The sequence below is a fragment of the Lynx canadensis genome, chromosome X, assembly GCF_007474595.2.
Source record: "Lynx canadensis isolate LIC74 chromosome X, mLynCan4.pri.v2, whole genome shotgun sequence".
In the NCBI taxonomy this organism is placed as follows: domain Eukaryota; kingdom Metazoa; phylum Chordata; class Mammalia; order Carnivora; family Felidae; genus Lynx; species Lynx canadensis.
Window position 1 is genome coordinate 86,000,081 of NC_044321.2, and position 26,341 is coordinate 86,026,421.

The window sequence follows — 26,341 nt, forward strand, 5'->3', positions numbered from 1 at the left end:
GCAAGTTACTCAAGACAGCACAGGGGAAGTGCCCTGCAGTTTCGCACCACTCCAGGGACTACCCGAAATGACAAAACCGAAGAATTCCCCTCAAAAAAAACCACCAGGAAATAACGACAGCTAACAAACTGATCAAAAACGATTTAAACAATATAACAGAAAGTGAATTTAGATTAATAGTCATAAAATTAATCGCTGGACTTGAAAACATTATAAAAGACAGCAGAGAATCTACTGCTACAGACATCAAGGGACTAAGGAACAGCCAGGAGGAGCTAAAAAATGCTATTAATGAGCTGCAAAATAAAATGGAGATGACCACAGCTCAGATTGAAGAGGCAGAGGAGAGAATAGGTGAACTAGAAGATAAAATTATGGAAAAAGAGGAAGCTGAGAAAAAGAGAGATAAAAAAATCCAGGAGTATGAGGGGAAAATTAGAGAACTAAGTGATGCACTAAAGAGAAATAATCTATGCATAATTGGTATTCCAGAGGAGGAAGACAGAGGGAAAGGTGCTGAAGGTGGACGTGAAGAAATAATAGCTGAGAACTTCCCGGATCTGGGGAAGGAAAAAAGGCATTGAAATCCAAGAGGCACAGAGAACTCCCTTCAGACGTAACTTGAATCGATCTTCTGCACGACATATCATAGTGAAACTGGCAAAATACAAGGATAAAGAGAAAATTATGAAAGCAGCTAGGGATAAATGTGCTCTAACATATAAAGGGAGACCGATAAGACTCGTGACGGATCTCTCTACTGAAACTTGGCAGGCCAGAAAGGAATGGCAGGAGATCTTCAATGTGATGAACAGAAAAAATATGCAGCCGAGAATCCTCTATCCAGCAAGTCTGTCATTTAGAATAGAAGGAGAGATAAAGGTCTTCCCAAACAAACAAAAACTGAAGGAATTCGTGGCCATTAAACCAGCCCTACAAGAGATCCTAAGGGGGATCCTGTGAGACAAAGTACCAGAGACATCGCTACAAGCATGAAACCTATAGACATCACAATGACTCTAAACCCATATCTTTCTATAATAATACTGAACGTAAATGGACTAAATGCACCAACCAAAAGACATAGGGTATCAGAATGAATAAAAAAACAAGACCCATCTATTTGCTGTCTACAAGAGACTCATTTTAGACCTGAGGACACTTTCAGATTGAAAGTGAGGGGATGGAGAACTATTTATCATGCTACTGGAAATCAAAAGAGAGCTGGAGCAGCCATACTTATATCACACAAACTAGACTTTAAATTAAAGGCTGTAACAAGAGATAAAGAAGGGCATTATATAATAATTACAGGGTCTATCCATCAAAAAGAACTAACAATTATAAATGTCTATGCACCGAATATGGAGGCCCCAAAATATATAAAACAATTACAAACATAAGCAACCTTATTGATAAGAATGTGGTAATTGCAAGGGACTTTAATACCCCACTTACAAAAATGGATAGATCATCTAGACACATGGTCAATAAAGAAACAAGGGCCCTGAATGAGACATTGGATCAGATGGAGCTGACAGATATATTTAGAACTCTGCATCCCAAAGCAATAGAATATACTTTCTTCTTGAGTGCACATGGAACATTCTCCAAGATAGATCACCTACTGGGTCACAAAATAGCGCTTCATAAGTATACAAGAATTGAGATCATACCATGCATGTTTTGGACTACAATGCGATGAAGCTTGAAATCAAACACAGGAAAAAGTCTGGAAAACCTCCAAAAGCATGGAGGTTAAAGAACACCCGACTAAAGAATGAATGAGTCAACCAGGCAATTAGAGAAGAAATTTAAAAATATATGGAAACAAACGAAAATGAAAATACAACAATCCAAACGCTTTGGGATGCAGCGAAGGCAGTCCTGAGAGGAAAATACATTGCAATCCAGGCCTATCTCAAGAAACAAGAAAAATCCCAAATACAAAATCTAACAGCACACCTAAAGGAAATAGAAGCAGAACAGCAAAGGCAGCCTAAACCCAGCAGAAGAAGAGAAATAATAAAGATCAGAGCAGAAATAAACAATATAGAATCTAAAAAAAACTGTAGAGATCAACGAAACCAAGAGTTGGTTTTTTAGAAGAAATAAACAAAATTGATAAACCTCTAGCCAGGCTTCTCAAAAGAAAAGGGAGATGACCCAAATAGATAAAATCATGAATGAAAATGGAATTATTACAACCAATCCCTCAGAAATACAAGCAATTACCAGGGAATACTATGAAAAATTATATGCCAACAAACTGGACAGCCTTGAAGAAATGGACAAATTCCTAAACACCCACACACTTCCAAAACTCAAACAGGAGGAAATAGAAAGCTTGAACAGACCCATAACCAGCGAAGAAATTGAATCAGTCATCAAAAATCTCCCCACAAATAAGAGTCCAGGACCAGATGGCTTCCCAGGGGAGTTCTACCAGACGTTTAAAGCAGAGGTAATACCTATCCTTCTCAAGCTATTCCAAAAAATAGAAAGGGAAGGAAAACTTCCAGACTCACTCTATGAAGCCAGTATTACTTAATTCCTAAACCAGACAGAGACCCAGTAAAAATAGAGAACTACAAGCCAATATCCCTGATGAATATGGATGCAAAAATTCTCAATAAGATACTAGCAAATCGAATTCAACAGCTTATAAAAAGAATTATTCACCATGATCAAGTGGGATTCATTCCTGGGATGCAGGGCTGGTTCAACATTCGCATATCAATCAACGTGATACATCCCATTAACAAAAGAAAAGAAAAGAACCATATGATCATGTCAATCGATGCAGAAAAAGCATTTGACAAAATTCAGCACCCTTTCTAAGTAAAAACCCTCGAGAAAGTCGGGATAGAAGGAACATAGTTAAACATCATCAAAGCCATTTATGAAAAGCCCACAGCTAATATCATCCTCAATGGGGAAAAACTGAGACCTTTCCCCCTGAGGTCTGGAACACGACAAGGATGTCCACTCTCACCGCTGTTGTTTAACATAGTGTTGGAAGTGCTAGCATCAGCAATCAGACAACAAAAGGAAATCAAAGGCATCAAAATTGGCAAAGATGACGTCAAGCTTTCACTATTTGCAGATGACATGATAATATACATGGAGAACCCGATAGACTCCACCAAAAGTCTGCTAGAACTGATACATGAATTCAGCAAAGTTGCAGGCTACAAAATCAATGGACAGAAATCAGTTGCATTCTTACACACTAATAACGAAGCAACAGAAAGACAAATAAAGAAACTGATCCCATTCACCATTGCACCAAGAAGCATAAAATACCTAGGAATAAATCTAACCAAAGATGTAAAAGATCTGTATGCTGAAAACTATAGAAAGCTTATAAAGGAAATTGAAGAAGATATAAAGAAATGGAAAAACATTCCGTGCTCATGGATTGGAAGAATAAATATTGTCAAAACGTCAATACTACCCAAAGCTATCTACACATTCAATGCAATCCCAATCAAAATTGCAGCAGCATTCTTCTCGAAGTTAGAACAAGCAATCCTAAAATTCATATGGAACCACAAAAGGCCCCGAATAGCCAAAGTAATTTTGAAGAAGAAGACCAAAGCAGGAGGCATCACAATCCCAGACTTTAGCCTCTACTACAAAGCTGTCATCATCAAGACAGCATGGTATTGGCACAAAAACAGACACACAGACCAATGGAATAGAATAGAAACCCCAGAACTAGACCCACAAATGTATGGCCAACTCATCTTTGACAAAGCAGGAAAGAACATCCAATGGAAAAAAGACAGTCTCTTTAACAAATGGTGCTGGGAGAACTGGACAGCAACATGCAGAAGAGTGAAACTAGACCACTTTCTCACACCATTTACAAAAGTATACTCAAAATGCATAAAGGTCCTGAATGTGAGACAGGAAACCATCAAAACCCTAGAGGAGAAAGCAGGAAAAGACCTCTCTGACCTCAGCCATAGCAATCTCTTACTTGACACATCCCCAAAGGCAAGGGAATTAAAGGCAAAAATGAACTACTGGGACCTTATGAAGATAAAAAGCTTCTGCACAGCAAAGGAAACAACCAACAAAACTAAAAGGCAACCAACGAAATGGGAAAAGATATTTGCAAATGACATATCGGACAAAGGGCTAGTATCCAAAATCTATAAAGAGCTCACCAAACTCCACACCCGAAAAACAAATAACCCAGTGAAGAAATGGGCAGAAAACATGAATAGACAGTTCTCTAAAGTAGACATTCGGATGGCCAAGAGACACATGAAAAGATGCTCAACGTCGCTCCTCATCAGAGAAATACAAATAAAAACCACACTCAGATATCACCTCATGCCAGTCAGAGTGGCCAAAATTAACAAATCTGGAGATTACAGATGATGGAGCGGATGTGGAGAAACGGGAACCCTCTTGCACTGTTGGTGGGAATGCAAACTGGTGCAGCCACTCTGGAAAACATTGTGGAGGTTCCTCAAACAATTAAAAATAGACCTACCCTATGACTCAGCAGTGGCACTGCTAGGAATTTACCCAACAGATACAGGAGTATTGATGCATAGGGGCACTTGTACCCCAATGTTGATAGCAGCACTCTCAACAATAACCAAATTGTGGAAAAAGCCTAAAATGTCCATCAACTGATGAATGGATAAAGAAATTGTGGTTTATATACACAATGGAGTACTACGTGGCAATGAAAAAGAATGAAATATGGCCCTTTGTAGCAACGTGGATGGAACTGGAGAGTGTGATGCTAAGTGAAATAAGCCATACAGAGAAAGACAGATACCATATGTTTTCACTCTTATGTGGATTCTGAGAAATTTAACAGAAACCCATGGGGGAGGGGAAGGAAAAAAAAAGAGGTTAGAGTGGGAGAGAGCCAAAGCGTAAGAGACTCTTAAAAACAGAAAACAAACTGAGGGTTTATGGGGGGGGGTGGGAGGGAGGGAAGGGTAGGTGATGGGCATTGAAGAGGGCATCTTTTGGGAATAGCACTGGGCGTTGTATGGAAACCAATTTGACAATAAATTTCATATATTAAAAATAAATAAATAAATAAATAAATAAATAAATAAATAAATTCTATATGGTTGCTAAAAAAAATAAGCAAGTCTCTGAAGAAGTACACTTCCAATCTTATTTTGTCATCATACATCAGGCTATTGCTCCAGTTAGGGATCTGTCTCCTCTTCTCCATGCTTGCTACTGAGGCTGTTTTTGGGGAATTAGCAATCACATAATTGATCAGAATTCAATAATTTTCTAGAGTGGAGCTTCCATGGTGCATAGAGTCTGCTTTTGTAGAGAATCTATCTTTTTGAATCTATCAAAAGTGGATTGTGTGCTGGGTGGAGCAAAGTGATGACCGGAAACAACAGAAATCTAGATGGGTCAATAAAAGGTAGACTCCTACCCTCCCACATGCACTTTTTAACACGAAGTGTGTATATTTAATAATTTGACAAAAACATGCCATGTATTCAAAAATCAACTTTTCACATTATTAGAGGAAATGAGCTTTTGTCAAATTCTTATTGAGAAAATACCCCACAGAATTTTGATGCATTTTCATTGTTATTATAGTTGTCGGAGATAGACCATCTGTTGATACAAAAATATGAGTCTAGACTTCTGGATTCATAGAATGCTAAGAACAGAAGAATGGGCAATAAATTTATCTTTGCAATAAACTTGCTGTAATCTGTGCCTGCCCAGACTCAGGTGATGATTTTTAGCTGCACTGGGGAAACTGAGACAGCTTACTAAGTCATCAACATTTTATTACCAAATGAAATGGATATTCTTATTTGCCCTGAAGATCTACACTCCACCTTCCCCAGATCTGTGCCTTGGGAAGCTGACCTTTATGAACAGTACCACCTAGACTCCTTTGCCCTCTGTCTCCCAGTTGTATTTATTTGGCCACTGGGAGACACAAGCAGAAGGTCAAAGAACAGGAAGAGAAAGAGCACAGGTCATTTATTTCCCCCATTCCCTCCCTGGCCATATTTTTGGAAATGGCCACATTTCTCTACAAGTCTTGGCTGTTGTTGAGCAGCCAGTATTCCATGGGTCCAGGCCTGAGAGGGTTCTTAGTATTACCATTCTTTCTTTCCCCCTTGGGCCAAGGGGTGGCAAAAGTGATACTAGTTACTTTACAATCCATTGTTGTTCCCCTGAATCATGTCTACATCCCTTCATGCAACTCTCTTCAATCAACCCTTTCAGGTGGATTGTCTATTTCTTCCTACAATCCTGATCACCACTTTAAAATGTCCCAGCCAGAATTCAAACTGGCGCAGCCACTCTGGAGAACAGTATGGAGGTTCCTCAAAAAGTTAAAAATAGAACTACCCTACGATTCAGCAACTGCACTACTAGGTATTTATCTAAAGGATAAAGATAATACAGATTCAAAGGGGTACATGTGCCCCTTTGCATTGTCAACAACAGCCAAACTATGGAAAGAACCCAAATGTCCATCGACTGATGAGTGGATAAAGAATATGGGGTATATAATGGAATATTACTCAGCCATCAAAAAGAATGAAATCTTGCCATTTGCAACAATGTGGATGGAACTAGAATGTATTATGCTAAGTGAAATAAGTCAGTTAGAGAAGGGTAAATAACATATATTTCACTCATGTGGAATTTAAGGAGCAAAACAAATGTGGGAAGGAGGGGAAAAAAAAGAAAGGGAAACAAACCGTAAGAGACTCTGTATGATAGAGAACAAACTGAGAGTTGATAGAGGGAGGCTCAGGGGGGAGGGACTAAATGAGTGATGGATATTAAGGAGGGCACTTGTCATGTTGAGCATTGGGTGCTATAGGTAAATGATGAATCACTAAATTCTACTCCCCAAAACAATATTACACTATATGTTAACTAAGAACAAATTAAATAAAAAATTTGAAGAAAAAATAATGTCCCATCCCAACTTGCTAGAGGTTATCTCTCAGCTGGGTAACAGGAATGAATTAAGGCAAGACAGGAGGCTGGCTCAGTATTGGGGACCATTTTTACTCCTGGGGCCTTGGTTCTGTTTGACACCAAAACCTTTGCCTGGCTTCTTATCCCTTGGTATCCACAGTATTTTTACTGGGGCCCCAATATTCCTGTAGTTTTCTTGCCTGAATTCCTAGTATCTTCCACCTGCAGGATTCCAGGAGTACTTGCTCACTCTTTCCTACCTTAGCTAAATTCTCTGGAATTCACCTCTGACATTTGACTTTGACCTGTCAGCCCCTTCCTGTCCAGGTGATACCATGAGATGACAGCTAAATAATGTTTTGAGTTAGTTTTGAATTTTGAGTTTGTGTTCCAATCCCAACTTTGCCACTCCCCAGCTTGAGTCTCAGTTTCACAATCTGTGAAATGGAGATGAATAATACTACCTCATAGGGTTGTTGCCAACATTAAAATGAAATACACAATCACTTTTCAATTCTCAGTAGAACCACAGCATTTATGGCACTTTGCCTTTTCTAGTGTTAGTTAATGCTTTTATATACATATGTGCCAGCTCTCTAAGAGAATGTAGCTTTTTGAGGGAGGAAACCATGTTTCTATATAAACGCAAGGGACTGAATGCACAGAATAAGAAGATGTGCTGTAATCCAGAAAAGCCATGTTCCTCAGAGCCCAGACTTCAAAGGGAAAATTTCCATTTGTTGAGTGTGTGTTCACTTTGAAGGTATAAATCTGATATGTTCATTTACTAGTCTTTAGGAAGGAAAATGTTTGAGATTAACTTCATGAGAAAAGCTAAACATAAATTGCAAAGGACAACTTGAAAATTTCTGCTCCAGACTTATTTGAAATGAAAACATTTGATGTTTATTTATTTATTTATTTTTGAGAGACAGAGAGAGAGTGAGCAGGAGAGGGGCAGGGAGAGAGGGAGAGAGAGAATCCCAATCAGGTTCCATGCTGTTAGCACAGAGCCCAATGTGGGGCTTGAACCCATGAACCATAAGATCATGACCTGAGCCAAAATCAAGAGTTGGAGGCTTAATCAACGGAGCCACATAGGTGCCCCAAGAACTGAAAACATTTGATAAACATACATTTCTTGTGGGTGCCAACAGCCCCAACTTACAGCTGTGATATTATAAAAAACCACCCCTGGTCTATGTTGTGTTAATGTTGAATATCTTTAAAATGTCTTTTAACGTTTATTTATTTTTGAGACAGAGAGAGACAGAGCATGAATGGGGGAGGGTCAGAGAGAGAGGGAGACACAGAATCGGAAGCAGGCTCCAGGCTCTGAGATGTCAGCACAGAGTCCGACACGGGGCTCGAACTTACGGACTGTGAGATCATGACCTGAGCCGAAGTCGGATGCTTAACCGACTGAACCACCCAGGCACCCCATGTTTGTTCATTCCCCCGACTGATTGCTGTGGCCCTTGATGCACAGACTTGGATGATCATACAATGAATACTTGCTCACTTATGTTGAAACTATCTACATGACGCAAAAACAGAGTTTGGAGACTAAAACCAGTGACACGTATGTTACAGGGGAATCAGATTTGTGCAGTAATCCAGTTTAGTAAGATGTGTTGGGGAAGCTGTTGGTTTCAGCTGCCAAAAGTAGAGCAAAATAATTAGTCTGACTAGGCCAAGGGTGTCTGTGTTTTCCTGTGTCTGTGGGAGTCCTGCCAGTCTGAGAACTGTTGCTTTTGTAGGCACTAGAGGTTGGAATCAGTCCCCCAAGTATTTCTTTTTTTTTAATGTTTTTAATGTTTATTTATTTTTGAGAGAGAGAGACAGACAGAGAGAGAGAGAGAGAGAGCGAACAGGGGAGGAGCAGAAAGAGAGACCGAGACACGAATCCGAAGCAGGCTCCAGGCTCTGAGCTGTCAGCCAGACACTTAACTGACTGAGCCACCCAACCACCCCTCTGGTGTTCCTAGTGTTCTTAGTACATGGTGAATTCAGCCCTGGGGTCTCTGAGGCTTCTGAGTGGAGCAGAAGACCTATTCTGTGCTTTCAAGAAAGCTAGATAAGACCATTACACAAGACAAATAATAAATACTGTGGGCCATATGTAATAAGGAGCTAGGGTGTATGGAACAGACACCAAGGACTCCTAAGACACTAGAGATGGAAGGGAGAGATAGGCAGTGGACAGAAGGTGCTCAGTAAATACATCTCGAATAGATGGAAGAGAGGGAAGGAACAAGGAAAAATCATTTCATGGAGTGAGAGAGGCTTGGAGCCTGAAAGTAATGCAATCAGTCAAAAGAAAACACATAGAGCCTTTGGTCAAGGGAAGGGCCGAGTGAGTGGGGACTTCTATTGGGAGTGGCACATTAATTTGGAGGAATCTGGACACCTGTAACTCATTCTCCCAAGTAATGAAGCCCCAACGAGAAATGATCAATCCCTGCAAAGTCTATGGCTCTCTTGGCCACAAGTTGGAGGCAGAAGTGTCCAGCTGGACCCTAGGGCATGTTCTAGTCCAGAATTGGAATCAGCCTTTGCATCACAGGATTCACTTCCTTCCAGCCCCCATTAGAAAGAGACTACAGGAGGAAGGGCATAGTACTGCTGCAAGCTTCAAATCCCCCACTCATCTCCAGTGGAAGCCAGCTCTGGAGGAGGAATGCAAGAGGTGATCTCCAGCTTTCTAGTTTTCCTCACCTAGTGGCTCCCAGAAGATACACAGCCTGAGTGGAGGCTCTGGATAAAGTGCAGATGGGGACACAGTCAGGATAAAATGCCAGAGGATGTTATAAAAGGACAGCCAACCCCATCCTCTTATTTGCCCGCTGGCCCATTTCTGGGCATTTTTCAGAGTCTGCAGTTGAATAAAATGCAAAATTCTGATGGCTTATTTGTTGATACATAGAACAAATACAAGGAAGCAAGACTTCTGTCCTCCAGCTCCAAATGTATGCTAGATCTTGGAAGAAAATGGATCAAATGATAATGTCTTTGAGTGTAGATCCATACGTTTTTTCTGTATCCCCATAGTAGAGTCATAGCACCTAGCCGGCACCCAAGAAATACCTAGAGATTGTCACAAAGAGATTTAAGACCCCTTCCTTGATACTAGATGGTTATGCAGTATCACACAAAAAGCTGTTAAGTCTAGGATTTGCCAAACTCTGCTTAGATATGGCTCAGAAGAACCCCTTCAAGGCTGAAAGGATAAAAGCAGGCTCTAACATGTCCCTGAAATGAAGAAGCTCTATTTCTTCCTGATCTGTACTCTGAGCTTCCACACATTTGGGTCTTCTCTTAAACAAGATTGAAGAGCTCTGCTATAGAAAAACACAGCTCAGGCTAAAGATGTAGTATATAGAGATGTGCCAAAAGACATAACTAAAAATTGATAGAAGCCAAGTTGCAAATACTGTATTTTCAAGGCTGGCGAAATGTTATTTATCATGGATTCTCCAGTGGTGAGATAAGTAGGGATACAGTGTGAAAATTGAGAACCTAAGGGGTTGGACTGGATGTAATGAGAAAAGGAGACATCTGTGAGCTCCAGATTCCTCACTCATCTCCAGCAAAACCAGGTTTCGGGATAAAGGGAAGGGGCTGCCTGCAAGTGATCTTTGGAATGGTCGCTTTGTAAAAACTAAAGGGAAATTCACTCTGCAATGAGGTAAGGTGGAAGAGAACAAATTACTGGAACGAAATGTATCAAGATATCTCTAAGTATTTTTCTATCTAATATCACATGTCTTCATAATTTTCTTATAATGAGTATGTATGTGCTCTGAATGCGGCACTGTCTCCGCACTTCAGAACCAGTCCCTCATCCCTAATTAAAGCTCCCCTCAGCTCATGAAACCTAACCCATTTTGGCTAAGGTATTGATGGTTTCTTATGCCTGCACCTGTCCCAACCATCTGATTTAGTGCTACCTGTAACTAAATCCCAGGGAAAGTGTGTGTGACCACCTCTCTTCAAACCTTATCACGTGCATCTCAACACTTGACCCAGAGAATGCTTGCATGCCACAGGATGTTGCTAAGGCTAAGATGTTTGACCTCTGAAGCACAACCTAGAAGTGGTAATAAAAAAAAATACCTCTGTGGACACACTCACCGGAATCCCATTGATGCCAAGAAAGCCAGGAACTCCCATGGGACCCTAGAATAAAAAGAGTAGGAAGAGGAATGTAAGAGACAATCCAACTGATGTCCATTAGATTTGGTGCATTTGTTCATGTGATTCGTGACCTAAGTTTTAAAAAAAATTTTTTTTAACGTTTATTTATTTTTGAGACAGAGAGAGACAGAGCATGAATGGGGGAGGGTCAGAGAGGGAGACACAGAATCTGAAACAGGCTCCAGGCTCTGAGCTGTCAGCACAGAGCTTGATGCGGGGCTCAAACTCACGGACCGTGAGATCATGACCTGAGCCGAAGTCGGACGCTTAACCGACCAAGCCACCCAGGCACCCCTCGTGACCTAAGTTTTTAGAAGTGTTTTATACCTCACTCTCCACATTGTGTCACCTTGCCTCTACCTAAGGTCTTAAACATGTCTGTGTTCTGAGACCAGTTTTTATCTTAAGCAATGTGGTGCAAAACCTAAAATGATGGCTCAGTATGACATGCTGCTTTGAAACTGGGAAAACTGGGGTGGGGGGCCTCAAAAGGCCTAACCACAAGTTCCCCATCACTCTGCTCCCCTAGATGAGGTCTCCTAGGCAAATGGCCCTCCTTATCACACAGAGCAGGTACAGTTCCTGCTTATCCCTGAGTCTGGTTTCAGTTCCTTGATGACCCACTGTATTATTCAAACAAGCCTCCCTCAGGAGCCAAGGGGCACCTCACCCTTTTGCCACTACAAAGTCTGCCTCCCCCGTGTGGCCCTGTGTGGTGTGTGGTGTCCTTCCACCCTGCGCTGTGAGTATATGTGAGTAATAAACCTGCTGTCAATGTTTTCTGTCCAGTATCAGGTGTCATGTCTTCTGCCATCCTCAGAACCCTAGGCTGGGAATCCCTCCCTTACCAATGGGGCAAAGAGGAGGTGATTAAAATCTGAAGGGAACATAAACTAAGTTGCTAAACTCAGCCAGCTACCACAACATGATCAATCTCCTTTCTTGCATCTCTTTCCCTACATTTGTAGCCCAGATTGCTTCCAAGCATTCCGACATCTTGCTTCCCAGTCTCCTTGCTTGGATTCCTGACCTCTATTGCCCATCTGATTGAACTTCTGACCCATGCCCACTCCAAACCCACATGAATTCCCACCCCAGCAAGCTCACGTGTCTAGCAAGTAGCCAATACATGCACTTTATGGCTTGCTTGCCATAGGAGTCTCTCTGGAAATAGGTTGATCTATTAGCAGCATATCACACAGCCTGTCTCTTATTAAAGTCTATAGCCTGGCACCAAGGTACTCAGGATTAGTATTATTTCCATAAACGAACAGAACTGAGATTTAGAACTTTTCACCTTCATACCTACGGTTCATCAGTCAAAGAAAAATCAAACTCTGGTGTTTTTACCTTATCTCCTTTTTGTCCATATGGTCCCAGGGGACCTGGGGAGCCCCTTTCTCCTTTCAATCCTGATAAACCACTAGGGCCAGCAAATCCTTGAGGACCTGTTGGACCTTGAATTCCAATTGGTCCCGGTCGCCCCTAAGATGGAGAGAAGGAGTGCACTTAGTCAATAGAGTACTTAACATCAACGCTTCCCATTTTCCCATACACAGAGAATACTGTCATCTCTTCACTAAACAATTTTGGCTTAGAGATCTGTGAAGCATACCAAAGTTCCAGACATGGATCAGAAAAGGCTATTTTAGGGGCTGCTAAGCTTATTTGGATAGAATATATTTTATAAGCACATTTAATAAGATTCATGTGCACCAAGATCCTTTAACTTTGTACTTCTTAGGAGATTAGTTATTCAGGCGGGATAATATTGTCCTCTTCCTAGTTAATGCCAGGGCATCCATCAGATTGTCAAAATAGTGAAAGAAAAGAATGCTGGAGAACATCGTGACATTTTATAACTCCCATTCAAATGGCCAACCACATACTTGCAGTGAAGTCCAGAAATGGCAATGTCTAAAGAACACTGCCTCGGGGGTCCAGAGAGGGGAGAACCCAGAAACCCATGGGCTGACCAGCCTGTCAAAGCCCATCTTTATTGGCAGATCCCAGGACCTCATCACTGCAACTGGAAACAGATGCTTACAGGAAACACACACACACACACACACACACACACACACACACACATTATTTATTTGTTCCCTTTCTATATATCTCCTTCCCTTCAACCCACTATCTGTAGACTGTTGAATGTGTAAAATTCAAGAAGCCTGAAAATATCCATTAAGTATTAATTATAATAGCAAGAGGGAGAAGCTTTAATATTTTGAATGCTTTAGTTATAAAGTGTCTGTAACAATTAAGTCTGAAAGTTCAGGCTGACATTTCAAAGCTGACCGAGACAGAGAATTAACCCCAGTGGGTGCAGCACAGGCGGGCTAGTCTATCATTTAGAACAAATCCCAGTAGGAACTGAATTTTCTTGGCAGAAAGACGAAAACCATTAGTAACATGCATTACCTCTCAGAGAACGCAACACCATACCAGATAGAAAGCTTATTTTCATGAACGCTTCCCACCTCTACCTCTTGGCCCTTTTACTGACTGTCTGCAATTTCCTACAGACCTGTGAAAAACTCAGAAAAGCCCATTAAACATGCCCTTTAATATTCACCTTCAATGGTTACTTTTTAAAAGGCTGGAAACAGGACAGATGCTTTCTGGAGTGGCTACAGTCATGTACTGGAGATGCAAGTGGTCACCAGCTGTGTGGGGCCTTTGGAGTAAAATTTCCAGTGTCAATCAGGCCCACAAAGACCAAGGTCTCTTGCAAAGAAGTACAAAAATGCTTTTCCTAAAGAGATGCAATTTTCTGGGGGCACCACCCACCACTTGACCTTCTCTAGCACCCAACATATAGCCTCTACTGGGTGCTGGGCTCTAGACTGCTTACGGAACTTGTTTCTGGGAATGATGGAGCAGGGCATGAACTTTCACTCTTTAGGCCCTTACCTCCCGTAGTTGGAATTTTGTTTACAATGATTCTGTTTATTTGTTACCCTTGTAAACTTTTACTATGTATGTATATATGAAACTAAAAAGAAAAATAAATTATCTATCTATCTATATCTATGTCTATCTATCTATCTATATCTAAAAATAAAAAGAACAATACTTTAAAAAATAGTGCTGGGGTGTTGAGGATTAACAAAGAAGTCTAAAATGTGGACCTCGCTTTCAAGACTAATGTACCCAAAAGCATAGCAAACAGCACAAATCCAGAACAGAGCCTAAGTAGTGCAGGAACACAAAGAAAGGGTTGGCTGTGGAGGGTTTGTGAAATGCTTACATTCTGTTCATGTCTGGGGGGAGTCACGGCCCGCACTGGAAAGGCTGAGTGGGCCCCAATTGAGGTGGGCCTGAAAAGCAAGGAAGGAAGTTGAAGACTTGATATAGTAGCAAATAGGGAACCCTCAGAGGTTTGGGGATGGGAAGGGGAGGATGGGAAGAAGGCAGCATTTCAGGGCTGAAACTCATCAATGAGCATTCAGGAGAACATGTGTGTGTCAGCAGGAGGCCAGGGCAGCATGCCTGAGGCTGGAACAAGGGAGACAGATAAGAACCAGCTGTTGGGGGAGGAGGAGACCAGTTGTTGGGAGGATAGGGGCAGGATGGACTTGCTGAGGCCATGTTATTACTAGCAGAGAGGATGCTGTCAAGGCACTGAATGCTTGACCCAAATCTGAGCCCTGCCCAAAGCTTTCCCACATCAAGGGATGGGAGGTGGAGAGCACGATAAACCATTGAACTGAGAAAGCAGACTGTGGTGTGGCCCAATTCCCATTTTGCTCACATCACTAGAGCCTGAGCAGTGCCTGGCTCGTTCCAGCTCTGGTCTCTTGCCTTTGTAGAGCACATGCTCAGCAAGAGTAACTAAAGAGACTTAGGAGTGAGACAATTCTAGGTCTGGACTTAACAGGAAATCTGATTCCATCCATAAAAGGCAGGATTCCATGGCCCGCTTCCTTTCTCTTGGCTGGGTGGCCATGCTGAATTTGCCACAGTTGTAGAGCCAATTCTTCCGTTCCAGCCGGAGAGCTTAAAGTGACTCTCTGAAAGAACTCATGGAGGGAGGCAAACCATAAGAGACTCTTAAGAACTGAGAATAAACTTAGGGTTGATAGTGGGTGGGAGGGAGGGGAAAGTGGGTGATGGGCATTGAGGAGGGCACCTGTTGGGATGAGCACTGGGTGTTGTATGGAAACCAATTTGACAATAAATTTCATATTTAAAAAAAAGAACTCATGGATTCTTTGATTTCAAATTCTTTTTTCAAAGCGGTTTTTGAAATGGCACCCCTCAGGGGAATGTATACCTCTGAGGTACAGTGTCTGGGCTGGCCCCAGCTAGAAGCCTCTCAGATTGATGATCTAGGGGCCAGAAGCAGGGCCTGTGGGATGTCTCAAGGCTTTGAGGTACTACTGGCCCAGAACTGCCTCCTCAGTGGGTTTCCAGGCCCTTCTGGAGCCTGCAGTCATAGGATATGAGACAAGGAATCTTCCTACCCACTGAGGTCCTTTCGTACAGTGGCACAGAGCACCACGAACAAATGAAGGTGGCCAAAAAAAAGTAGGGGGGGGGGAGACACGTTTCTTTTGTGCGTTGTTTTGTCAGCCATCTCTAGATATGCTTATTCTGTGCTTACAGCTTTGTGTTCTTTTTTGCTCGTCTCCAGTACACAGGGTTTCTGTCGCAGTGCCCAGCATATTGTTGAAGCTTAATACTAAATCAATAATGATGAACTGCTTTTTTTTTTTCCTCCCAAGAAGCTATCGGTGGCACTTTTCAAAATGGCCAGCAGAGGTCAGTGTGAGAACATTGTAGCTACAGATAAGCAGGTGGGTGGGTGGGCCTCTCTCACTACAAATAAAATCAAACCAGTGTCAGAGAAGTCACAGAATGTTCGAGCAGAAAGGGTCCTTGGAGACCATTTCATCTAGGTTCTATTTTATATAAGGGGTGGGGGACAGGCCTGGAGAAGGGGAAGGACTTGTTCACGTCACATAGCTGGTGAGGAAAACAGCATGGGACTCAAACCAGACTGCCTGCTGCCAGTGTGTGGCTCTTTCCCTGTTTGTCAGTGGCAGATGTCCTAGGGGGGTCCTTGAGGCTGCCCCCCCTTACCTAGGCCCGCCCCTGGGACTGTCCCCATCAGTAGGCTGCAGCAACCAGATGCTCACACATCATTTCTCTCTTCCTAACTTTGATCATTTCACAGAACCAATCTGAAACACCATCACTGTTTGGACTGCTAGCAGAATTTCAATGGGCTTGGACCAATGCCCTGCCTTGATACATGTCATTTATTTTGGCAAACAGACCGAGACAGGGCAGAAGGGACTCCTCCAAGTCTTTCCAACAAGCTCTCCTGCCTCCATCTGCTCGGGATTTTAAATATGCACAGCAGGGTCTAATTCTCAAGAGAATGAACTGGGACTCAAGAGAATGCCTGAGGCCAGGAACTGCAGTTCCTGACTGAAGCCCAGGCTGGCTGCCTCCTGCTGACCACAGTATGTTGGGGTTAGTATGCAGCTAAAGGTCACCTTAGATCAGACCACACCCACATCCCCAACCCCAGATAACCAGGGTGACAGACTCAGCAATGGGTCTGCATATGAAGGACAGTAGTCCCTTCTTATTTACGGATATATATTCCAAGACCCCCCAATGGATTCCTGAAATTGCAGGTAGTACAAAATCCCATATATATACTATCTTTTTTCCTATAAATACATACCTAGGATAAAGTTTAATTTGTAAACTAGGCACAGTAAAATATTTACAATAATAATAAAATAGAACAAGTATAGCAATATACTGTAAGAAAAGGTATGTGAATGTGGTTTCTCTCAAGATATCTTTACTGTTCTGTACTCACCCTTCTTGTGATGACATGAGATGATAAAATGCCTACATGATGAGATGAAGTGAGGTCAATGACGTACTCACTGTGATGTAGGGTTAGGCTACTATTGACCTTCTGACCTATGGTCAGGAGATCATCTGCTTTTGGACCATAGTTGACTGTGGAAAGTGAAACCATGGATAAAGGGAGACTATTTAGTACACATATACAGAAATAGTATCTACAAATCTTAAAAGCACATGCCTCAGACTAGGTAGGATTGTGAAACAGAGAGAGCTGACTTTTCATTACTAGGCCCTTTCTCTATTCTTATCCCTCCCTGAAGTTTCCAGTGTCCTTCTCCCATAAAATTAAAATTTATGCCTACTGAAGAATCTGAAACTCATTCCCACTGAGGCATAAATGACTTGACAACAACTTAGAGCTTTACTTCTCCCTAAGGGGATTTGTATTTTAATGGAGAGCAAAGCATTAAGCTAGGGGATGCAAATGATATCTGTGAAGCAGAAGGGAAGAGGGGGTGTGCCCAGGCTTTCCTAAGGATCCAGCTATACAGCAGAGATTGTTCGGTGCTGTTACCTGGTATCATGGTGCTGGATCTGGAATCAGAAAGATCTGGAGTCAAATCTAATTACTGCCATTTAATAGCTATGTGACCTTGGGCAAGTGACTCTAGGGCTCTGAGGAATAATAGCTCTGGTGTAGATTATTGTAAGCATTTAAGTGAGTTAATGAAAACAACTGGCATGAAAGTATAAGTTCTCTTTCCTCTTTAGGTATCATTCATGGTAAAATGGAGAAGTTATGATTGGGTACCTAATGTTCCTTCTCTTAAGTTTAAGTGGGTGATGCACACATATCATGGAGAAACTCTCTTTGGGGCAGAGATGTGTGCCCAGGAATGAACGAGCATGTATGCCAGTGTCCCACATCTGTGGAGAACATTTCCCCCCTTACTCAGTGTTGGTGTCCTTGCTCTCTTGGGCTCGTTCTCTTAAAAGAATTTCCTCTACATGCTAATGACTCCCTAGTCTGAACCTCCAGCCCCAATTTCTCTTCTCAGTGTGCCAGGTTCTTATAGCTAATGGCTTACCAGGCCTCTCCACTTGAATATTCCATCACAAACTCAACATGACCAAAGCTGAACTCATCATCTTCTCCTTAAACCCATTCCCTAAACCAGCTCCTTCCTCTTGAGTTAATGGAACTAACTCAGAAAATGACAGTCTATCCACAAAGTTGACTAAACCAGAGGCCCAAGGATTCCCCATGACTTCTCTCTTTCCCTCATCTTCCACATCCAATCCACCAGCAAGGACTGTCAATTCCACCTCCAAAATACAACTCAAACCTGCCCATTTCTCTCTATCTTGATGGTCTTCTTTCAGGTCTTCCTCATGTCTCCCCTACAGTGTTGTCACAGCCTCCTAGTTGGTTTGCCAACCTCCAATCTTGCTTTACTTTCTCTTAGCATCCTGCCCCAGGGCCTTTGTACATATCTCTGCTCTCCTGGTTAGCTCCTATTTATCATTCAAACTCCAATAAAGTTATCAGCTCCTCCAGGGAGCCTTCCATGATTGCCCCCACCCCACAGTATGGGCTAGGTTGCCTGTTTGTGCCTATACCCCCAACAGATTGAGCTCCTTGGGGGCAAGTCCTGTGTCTTTTTCCTCACTGAATCACTTGTACTAAGTACAGTGCCTAGTACACAATGGGACCTCAGTAAATGCTGAATGAATGGAGAAATGAATGAATGAATGAATATACACACTGAGAAGCCAGTGGCCAGGTACAGCAATACCTTCATTGGAAGCCTAGATAGCTGTACCAGAGTGCAATCAAGAACCATCTGATCACAGAGCCACATAAAAGAGAGCTGTATAAGACTTAGGAAATCATCCAGTTCAGGTCAGAGAAGCTGAAGCCCAGAAAGGGAAAGGAACTTATCAAAGTCCATGCAATATCAACTCTGCACATATAGGAAGGGAGTGGATAAGGCATCAAGGCCAGAGACACAGAACCCAGTGAGGAGGCTGTGACCTCCAGGAGAGAAATAACGGTGACTTGGACTACGTTCATGGCAGGAAAAGACAGGGAGAAGATAGATTTGAGAGAGAGTTTAGAGGGTAAAAAGAATAAAACTTAGTGCTAGAATCAAATTTGTGGGTAAGACAGAGAGGGTTATGAAGGATGACTCCCAGGTTTCTTGCTTGGGAAACTGAGTGGATCTCTTCACTGACCTGAGGAAACCTAGGGGAAGAAGAGTCTTGGATGGAAGTTGAGGAGTCCACCTTTGGAGAAGTGGGGATTAAGATACCTGGGACCATTTAAGGGGATATTCTGCACCTGCTGTTCTCACTAGACCATACATCTGAGAGGGTAGGGAGTTCAGTTGACACTTTTACCACAGTATCTCCAGAGATGCTGTGTCTGGTATGCGGTAGGCACTCAAAATATAATTCTGGAGAAAAAGGTGTAATTGTGGAGTGCAAGAAAATGCAGAGTTAAATGTGCACTTGGGAATCTTCAAGAAGGCCACGTCCAAAGTCTCATTAGCTAGGGGAAAAATTAGATTAAAAAGACTTTGTTGCTATCCTGAAAAACCCCTGTGTGGCCTTTGGTGAAAATGAAGCAGAGATTGCTGATCCCCTGACCTCTAGCCTAAGGACTAGGCAGCTTGAATTCTACACTTTGCCCTTACCATCCAATTGGAATTCCCATTTTAGTAATGGGGCTGGGTAGAGGAAATGCAACAACTTATCAGGCTCTGGCCTAAGTAGCTGGGGTCTCTCTCTTAGCCATGAAATATGTGGTAAGAAGGAAATTAATGATAACACCCCCAAGGACAGAATATTTAAGACACTTCAGAATACTTTTTCTTTTGCCCTTCCTTTGGAGGATCACAACACATCTGCGTGGTAGGCTGAGGACACCAAGCTGCAAAGCAGTTAGCCGATGGGGCTTGCCCGTGTCATATAGTTGGTGAGTGGCAGAGCTGGTGTCAGGGCCTCCCAATCAACTCTGTGCTCCTTCTGTTACAATATATGGAGACAGCCATCCATAGAGCCTCACACTCCACTCTCTTAGTCATAGCACTAATGGGCTAACATTGTCCATAGAAGTAAATAAGGCAGAAAGAATACCAGTAGGTGAAGAATAAGTCTAGTGTATGACAAAGACTCATATCATACAGATATACAGACCCATTTTGTGGCCCAGAAAACCCTGGCTCAGTTTGATAACAATAGCATCATCTACAATTTTCCAGCAAGGGCAGTGACCTTACCTACCTAAATACATACATACATACATACGTACGTACGTAAAAGGTGATTGGTGTCTAGTAAAGTGTGAACCCCCCAAATTGTTAGTGTCTGCCACAGCTAAGAAGCAGTATCAGAAGCTTGCCCTCAACACCCAAATGAAAACACATTTATTTTCTGGTTCTTAAGCTATAATCAGTGTTTGCAGCAGCCAGCCGAGGCATGAAGACATGCACCTACATGTTTTGTTTGCAAAGACACACACACCTATTCCATTGGCTATTGTCAGCATGTTGAAATTTTCAGCAAGACACCTCCCAGAGTGAAAAAGTTAACTCTTGCTAGTCAACAATCTGTATCCCTCCTTTCTGCCTGTTCATTCACATTTCTCTTCTAAAACACAATAATGACCTTCTTACTACCAAGCACTTACTAAGTACCATCTCCTTGAATCCATCTCGTTAAATCCTCTAACAGCCCTAATAAGTGCGTATTAGACTCATTTTACAGATGAGGACACTGAAATCCAAATTCATAGAGGGTAAGAAACTGGTCTGAGGTCATACATCAAGCAATTAATGAGGCTAATTTTGGTGATACAAAAGTCTGTTTCTTCCACCAAGCTACATTACCCCTCTGCGTTGAATAATGCTCTGAAGGTAGAAACCCAAACCCACTTGAAAAGGGACAGTAAGAGCTACTCTGGGCAGGAAATATTGCCATTTTCATTAACAGAAGATCAACTGATCTCAATTTACCCAATCTTTTCACTGGAACAAGTAAAATTTAATAGAAATTCATTTAATGGAATTAATAAATTAAGTCATAACAGGCATTTGAAGGAATGATACTCCCCAGAACTTAAAAAGATGGGAGATTTCTTTTTGTTGAATTTCCTCCCTCTTCCTCCCCCTCTTCCTTCTTCTCTTCCTTCTCCTTCTACCATTTCTACAGTTAAAATGGCTTCTTTAATTGGTCTGTGGGCAATGGACAGTTTTCTAGGCTCTTGTAGACAAATTCTGATGTGCTATGAGTCCCTAATGCTAGCATATTAAGGACAGAAAACAGATTACAGGAACAGTATACTAATTTGATGATCATTGTGCTGAGCAGAAATTGGAGAATTTTGTTTTTAAACATATTTTCTCTTGCCCCTGGGGAACACCAATAATTGTTAAAATAGGATGAAGCAGAGGTGTCTGCTATATAGAAGCAAATAAGATGATGAAGAATTTTCAGGTCTCCCTGTTGTCTACAACATATTCATAAAACTACATCCAAAACCAGACCAAACTTTCCTTTTGTGTCAATATTGTAATTGGGAAGTATAAGAACCAAAAATCAAATAACACTATAAATATGACCATTGACCATAAAAATAAAAAACAGAAAAACCACTTCTGTAACCATTACAGATAGTTGAATGAGCCACCACACCCCTTTGAATGGGCATGCAATCTATACAAAGAGCCCCACTGTACTACAAAGCATAAACTGAGTTTCTGGACTGCATGAGAAAATAAATACAGCTCTACTTGGGATGAATTTTTTTTTAATTTTTTTTAACGTTTATTTATTTTTGAGACAGAGAGAGACAGAGCATGAACGGGGGAGGGTCAGAGAGAGAGAGGGAGACACAGAATCTGAAACAGGCTCCAGGCTCTGAGCGGTCAGCACAGAGCCCGACGCTGGGCTCGAACTCATGGACCATGAGATCATGACCTGAGCCAAAGTCAGCTGCTTAACCGACTGAGCCACCCAGGCGCCCTGGGATGAATTTAATCTAAAACTGATATAAGAGTTGGAAAAACTGAAATACTGAATTTGCTATAATATTGGTTTCCTTCTTAGAATTTAGAAGACAACTTGTGTATGATTTGATGGCACAGGCCTGTTAAAAAAGCCTTCTGGTAGGGGTGCCTGGGTAGCTCAGTCAGATAAGCATCTGACTCTTGATTTCAGCTCAGATCATGATCTCATGGTTGTGAGATCAAGCCCCATGCCAAACCCCACATCGAGCCCTGAGTTGAGCCCTGCATGAGGCTCTGCACTGGGTGTGGAGGAGTCTGCTTAAGATTCTCTCTCTCTCTCTGTCTCTCTTTGCTGGCCCCCCTCAAAAAATAAAAATAAAAAAATAAGAAATAAAAGAAATCCTTCTGGTAAACTTGGATTGATATTGCCATTGCCTGGATACAGCAGAACCTTAAGATTTAGGTTCTATTCCCTGTTCTAACTTTCTAACTGCATGATCTTGAGAAAGCCAATTCACCTCTATACCTTAGTTTTCTCATCAGCAAAATGGGGATATTACATGCCCCACCTGTTTCCTTGGTTGCCTTGGGCATCAGTTAAGACAATGTATGTGAAAGGGGCTGAGAGTTCATTTTACTGACAAAGATCTGCTTTGGGGGAAATATACTCTAATAACCAAACTTCCAATTTTCAACCCCCCTTCCCATTTGCTAGGTTTATAAGGCAGTAAGATATGAAATAATAAAAGCCATGAGGAGGAGGTTTCAGTAGGAAAAAAATTTGAATGATATGAGAATTTAAAGCTGATAAAGGTGGGGGCAGATTGACTGGCTTGCACAGGATTCTAATTACAGTTTAAAAATGATTGGACCTGCACTATCACCTTATTATTGTAGTTTTAAAAATGTGGTTTATTTTAAAATACATGGTTTAATTACAGCCCAAAGCCAAACTTTTTCTTTTAGTTTTTCCAGTAAAACATAGCCATGGTTTTATAATAAAAATCAAAGTGAAAGAGGATTTGCCAGAAATTCACTTGCCAGCAATTCTTGCTGCAGCGTATCTATTCCATTAGACAAGGAATACATGTGGCATTTTTTCTCCAACATAATAAATTACCCATCATTGATATTCTGCACAACCTTTGCTCCAATACTGAGCTGGTGTGAGCTGATTGCCTCTGGATCGATGTTGGCTTCCCCAAGTCTTTGACGAGAAGCCATCAAGTTTTGGGAGTAGGAGGGAATGTGGAGTAACCAACTACTGCTCCTTAAACAGAAGGAGAATAAAAGAAGGGTAGGATCAAAGAAATTCCCTGTCAGGACCCATGCCAAAGAGTTCAGGGAGCTCTGAAAGGGGAGGGAGGGGCATCGAAGGGAGAGGAACAACTTACTCACATACTCTCAGTGCAGTTCCCTCAAAGACCCACACCCCATATTCATAGCCACACCCATGCAGATAAAGAGATACACATTCCAACTCAAATATACAGGCCCACAGGCACAGGAGTCTGTGAAAATGGTAGGGCCTGTTGGTATTCCAGCATAGTCCACCATATAGCTCTCAGTCAGCCATGGATTTGAATTTCAGAAGATGTGATGATATACATCTTCCCCACCAACTGTATGCAATAGTACCCATAGACAAGTGAAGTCATCCATACAGGTACATACAGGCCAAAAAGGAGATGGCAAGGGGGTGTTGAAAGTGGGGGCTCCACAATTCTGATATCTTTCCCTTTTACATGATGGACAGTTAGAAGCTGAGATAAAATCTAGCTTCTGTTGCCGCAGGAAAGATGGGTTGTAGGGGTGATGGTGGCTGTGGTGTAGATGAAAAGTAGAAGCTCCAGGGTCATAGTGATATCAAGAATAAGAGTTACCAACTTGCATTGGAGAGGGGGTTCAGATTTCAAAGTGTTTTCACATCCACAACTTCATTTAATGTTTGTAATAACCTCGTCCTCAATGTACTAGAGAAAGTAATTGAGGCCCAGAGGTTAATTAACTTGTCCATGGCCACACAGCTTATGAGTGGCACAGCCAGACCTTCTTATTCCCACTCTAGTGCTCTTTCCACTACTCCCTTTATAAAGTGACAGGTCAATTCTACATAAAATATTCCCACCATGACGCTATATAACTCCATGAAAAACCCTGGTTCTGGAACTTATTGAGCCCTCTTGATTCTTCCCTTCATTTTTCTTGCTTCCCGGTGGCACCCTCATTAACCCATTAAGTATCTGCACAAAGTGCAAAGAACTCAAGTCATTCTAATTAGTCCCTTCACAACTCATCAATTTAGTAAACAGTTGTTGAGCACTTCCTATATGTCAGCCACAATACTACATGTTGGGAACATAGAAAGAAATGTAATATGGACCTTGCCCTTGAGGGCTCACTCTGAGTCAGAAGGATGAGTTATGAAGGAGCCTGGGTGGCTCGGTCAGTTAAGTGTCTGATTCTTGATTTTGGCTCAGGTCATGATCTCATGGGTGGTGGGTTCGAGCCCCACATTGGGCTCTGCGCTGTTAGTGCAGAGCCTGCTTGGGATTCTCTCTCTCTCTCTCTCTCTCTCTGCCCCTCCCCTGCTCATGCTCTCTGTCTCTCTCTCTCTCTCTCTCTCAAAATAAACTTTAAAAAATTAAAAAAAAGAAAGATTGAGTTATGTACACACATGAGTATTATCATAAGGCAGAGGAAGGCAGGAAGGATATGATTCTGAACTCAACCAAAGAATGTTGGTAAGTTTGTCTTAGAAATAGAGGGGGGCCTTTTAGTCCTCCAAAGTAGACAGTGGAGAAGGATGCAAACAAACAAACAAAAACAAACCCCCAAAAAACAAACAAACCCAGGACAAGTTTTGCTAAGTAAGAGGAGAGTGGAGAAAGTCCGTTTCAAATTGAACTCCATTTTCCCAATAAACATAGAAAGTGAGGTTATAAAAGAATGAAGGTAGTTGAGGCTGAGGATGACTGGAACAGCCCAGGAGGAGATGCTATGGGTAGGAAGTCAGCTGTTAGAAAAGTTTGAAGGGTTGCCAAGCAGCCCCAAGAACTGTGCTGACACTAGAGAACGTTTTTGTCAGGGAGGCCTCCTCAAACAATACTTGGCAGTCCAAGAGTAGGAGCTGGCAAAGCAGGCAGTGGGGTTTTCCAGGGTTTGGCTCTGGTACATACATCAGAAGTAATGGGGGTGAAGATGGGGGCGAGGGGGAGGGATAGGTCCAATTGGAAGACATGAGAGCCTTGTTGACATAGCTGATCTTGGGGTCCTGGCTGGAGAGTGCTCCAGAAGGGAGCTAGCAATTCCTGATAAACAGATGATTTATTGGGAAAGTTGGATTTGCTCAAAGTGAGAAGTCTGAACTAGCTATAAGATATGAATGATGGATAGCATTTAGTACTTGAGTCAGTGTTGTCAACACAAAATCTGGGGCCAGAGAGCACAACCTGGAGAGGCCCAGGTGGAGAAAATCCACTGTTGGCAATGCCATGCCACATGCACCACAGACTGAAGACCTTGTAGTTGGGTCTAGTATCCAGCTCAAAGGGCGGTGGTTTCAGCTGATGCAGAGTCAATGGCATGTTATATAAGGAGGGAGGCAGGTAGCTTACAAGTACACAGCTCACTGTACCTTCCCCACTTCCATAGTGTCATTTACATTTTTGTTATATTGCACAACTATTCCCTTAGTGATAGTAGCAATGAAAGCACTTTAAATGACTTAAAGCATTGATCTGCTTCCCAGGGAAAGCAGAGCTAGGGATAAATCAGGAAACTATTCTGAGAAGTAATCTGGATGGGAAATTGGGGAGGGAGGAAGTGGCAGCTGGAAAAGAAAGCAAAACTAGCCAAACCCTAGGACCTGGGGTAGAAAAAAGAGAGATTAAAAAGCTGTTGGCCAGTCCAGGGGCTTGATCTGGGGAGGTTAACAGGGAAAGAGGCTCATGTCCCCCTTACCCCACCATCCATCAGCCCTTTTTTTTTTTTTCCATTCTCTAGTTTTGTGAGGATTTGAAAAGTTTCTAGATCTGGTGCTGGCAACGTTTCAGAAAAACTTAACAGAGGATTTGATAGAGATAAAGTCCCCAGTGAAGCCTGTCATAGCTGAGAGTAACAACTATTGTCCCCTAAAGCTGAGTGGTAAACAAACCTTCAAGTACTTTCTTTCCCCTTCAAGGCTTTGAGTGTTTCAGGTCCTTCAGCTTGAGAACCCAGAAACTAATTGCTTCACTTGACTTGCTGACTGACAAAGAGAGGTTTGTTTAGTCCAGTTGCAACCATTCTCTGGAACCCAGGAGAAGAAAAGAAAGTGAGGGGGTAAAATGGGAGGGGAGCTCTAGTAA

General features: G+C 42.1%; 1 protein-coding gene across 3 annotated transcripts in view; it reads right to left on the reverse strand.

The window, feature by feature from the left end:
- Positions 1–26,341, reverse strand: part of COL4A6 (collagen type IV alpha 6 chain) — a 318,514-nt gene that overhangs the window by 68,247 nt on the left and 223,926 nt on the right. For all 3 annotated transcript variants that reach the window (XM_030305618.1, XM_030305619.1, XM_030305620.1), the window contains exons 4-5: positions 12,499–12,633; positions 11,086–11,130 (exon numbers count right to left, since the gene is read on the reverse strand). In XM_030305618.1, coding sequence (XP_030161478.1) covers positions 11,086–11,130; positions 12,499–12,633 — 180 coding nt within the window. The remainder of the gene's footprint in view (positions 1–11,085; positions 11,131–12,498; positions 12,634–26,341) is intronic.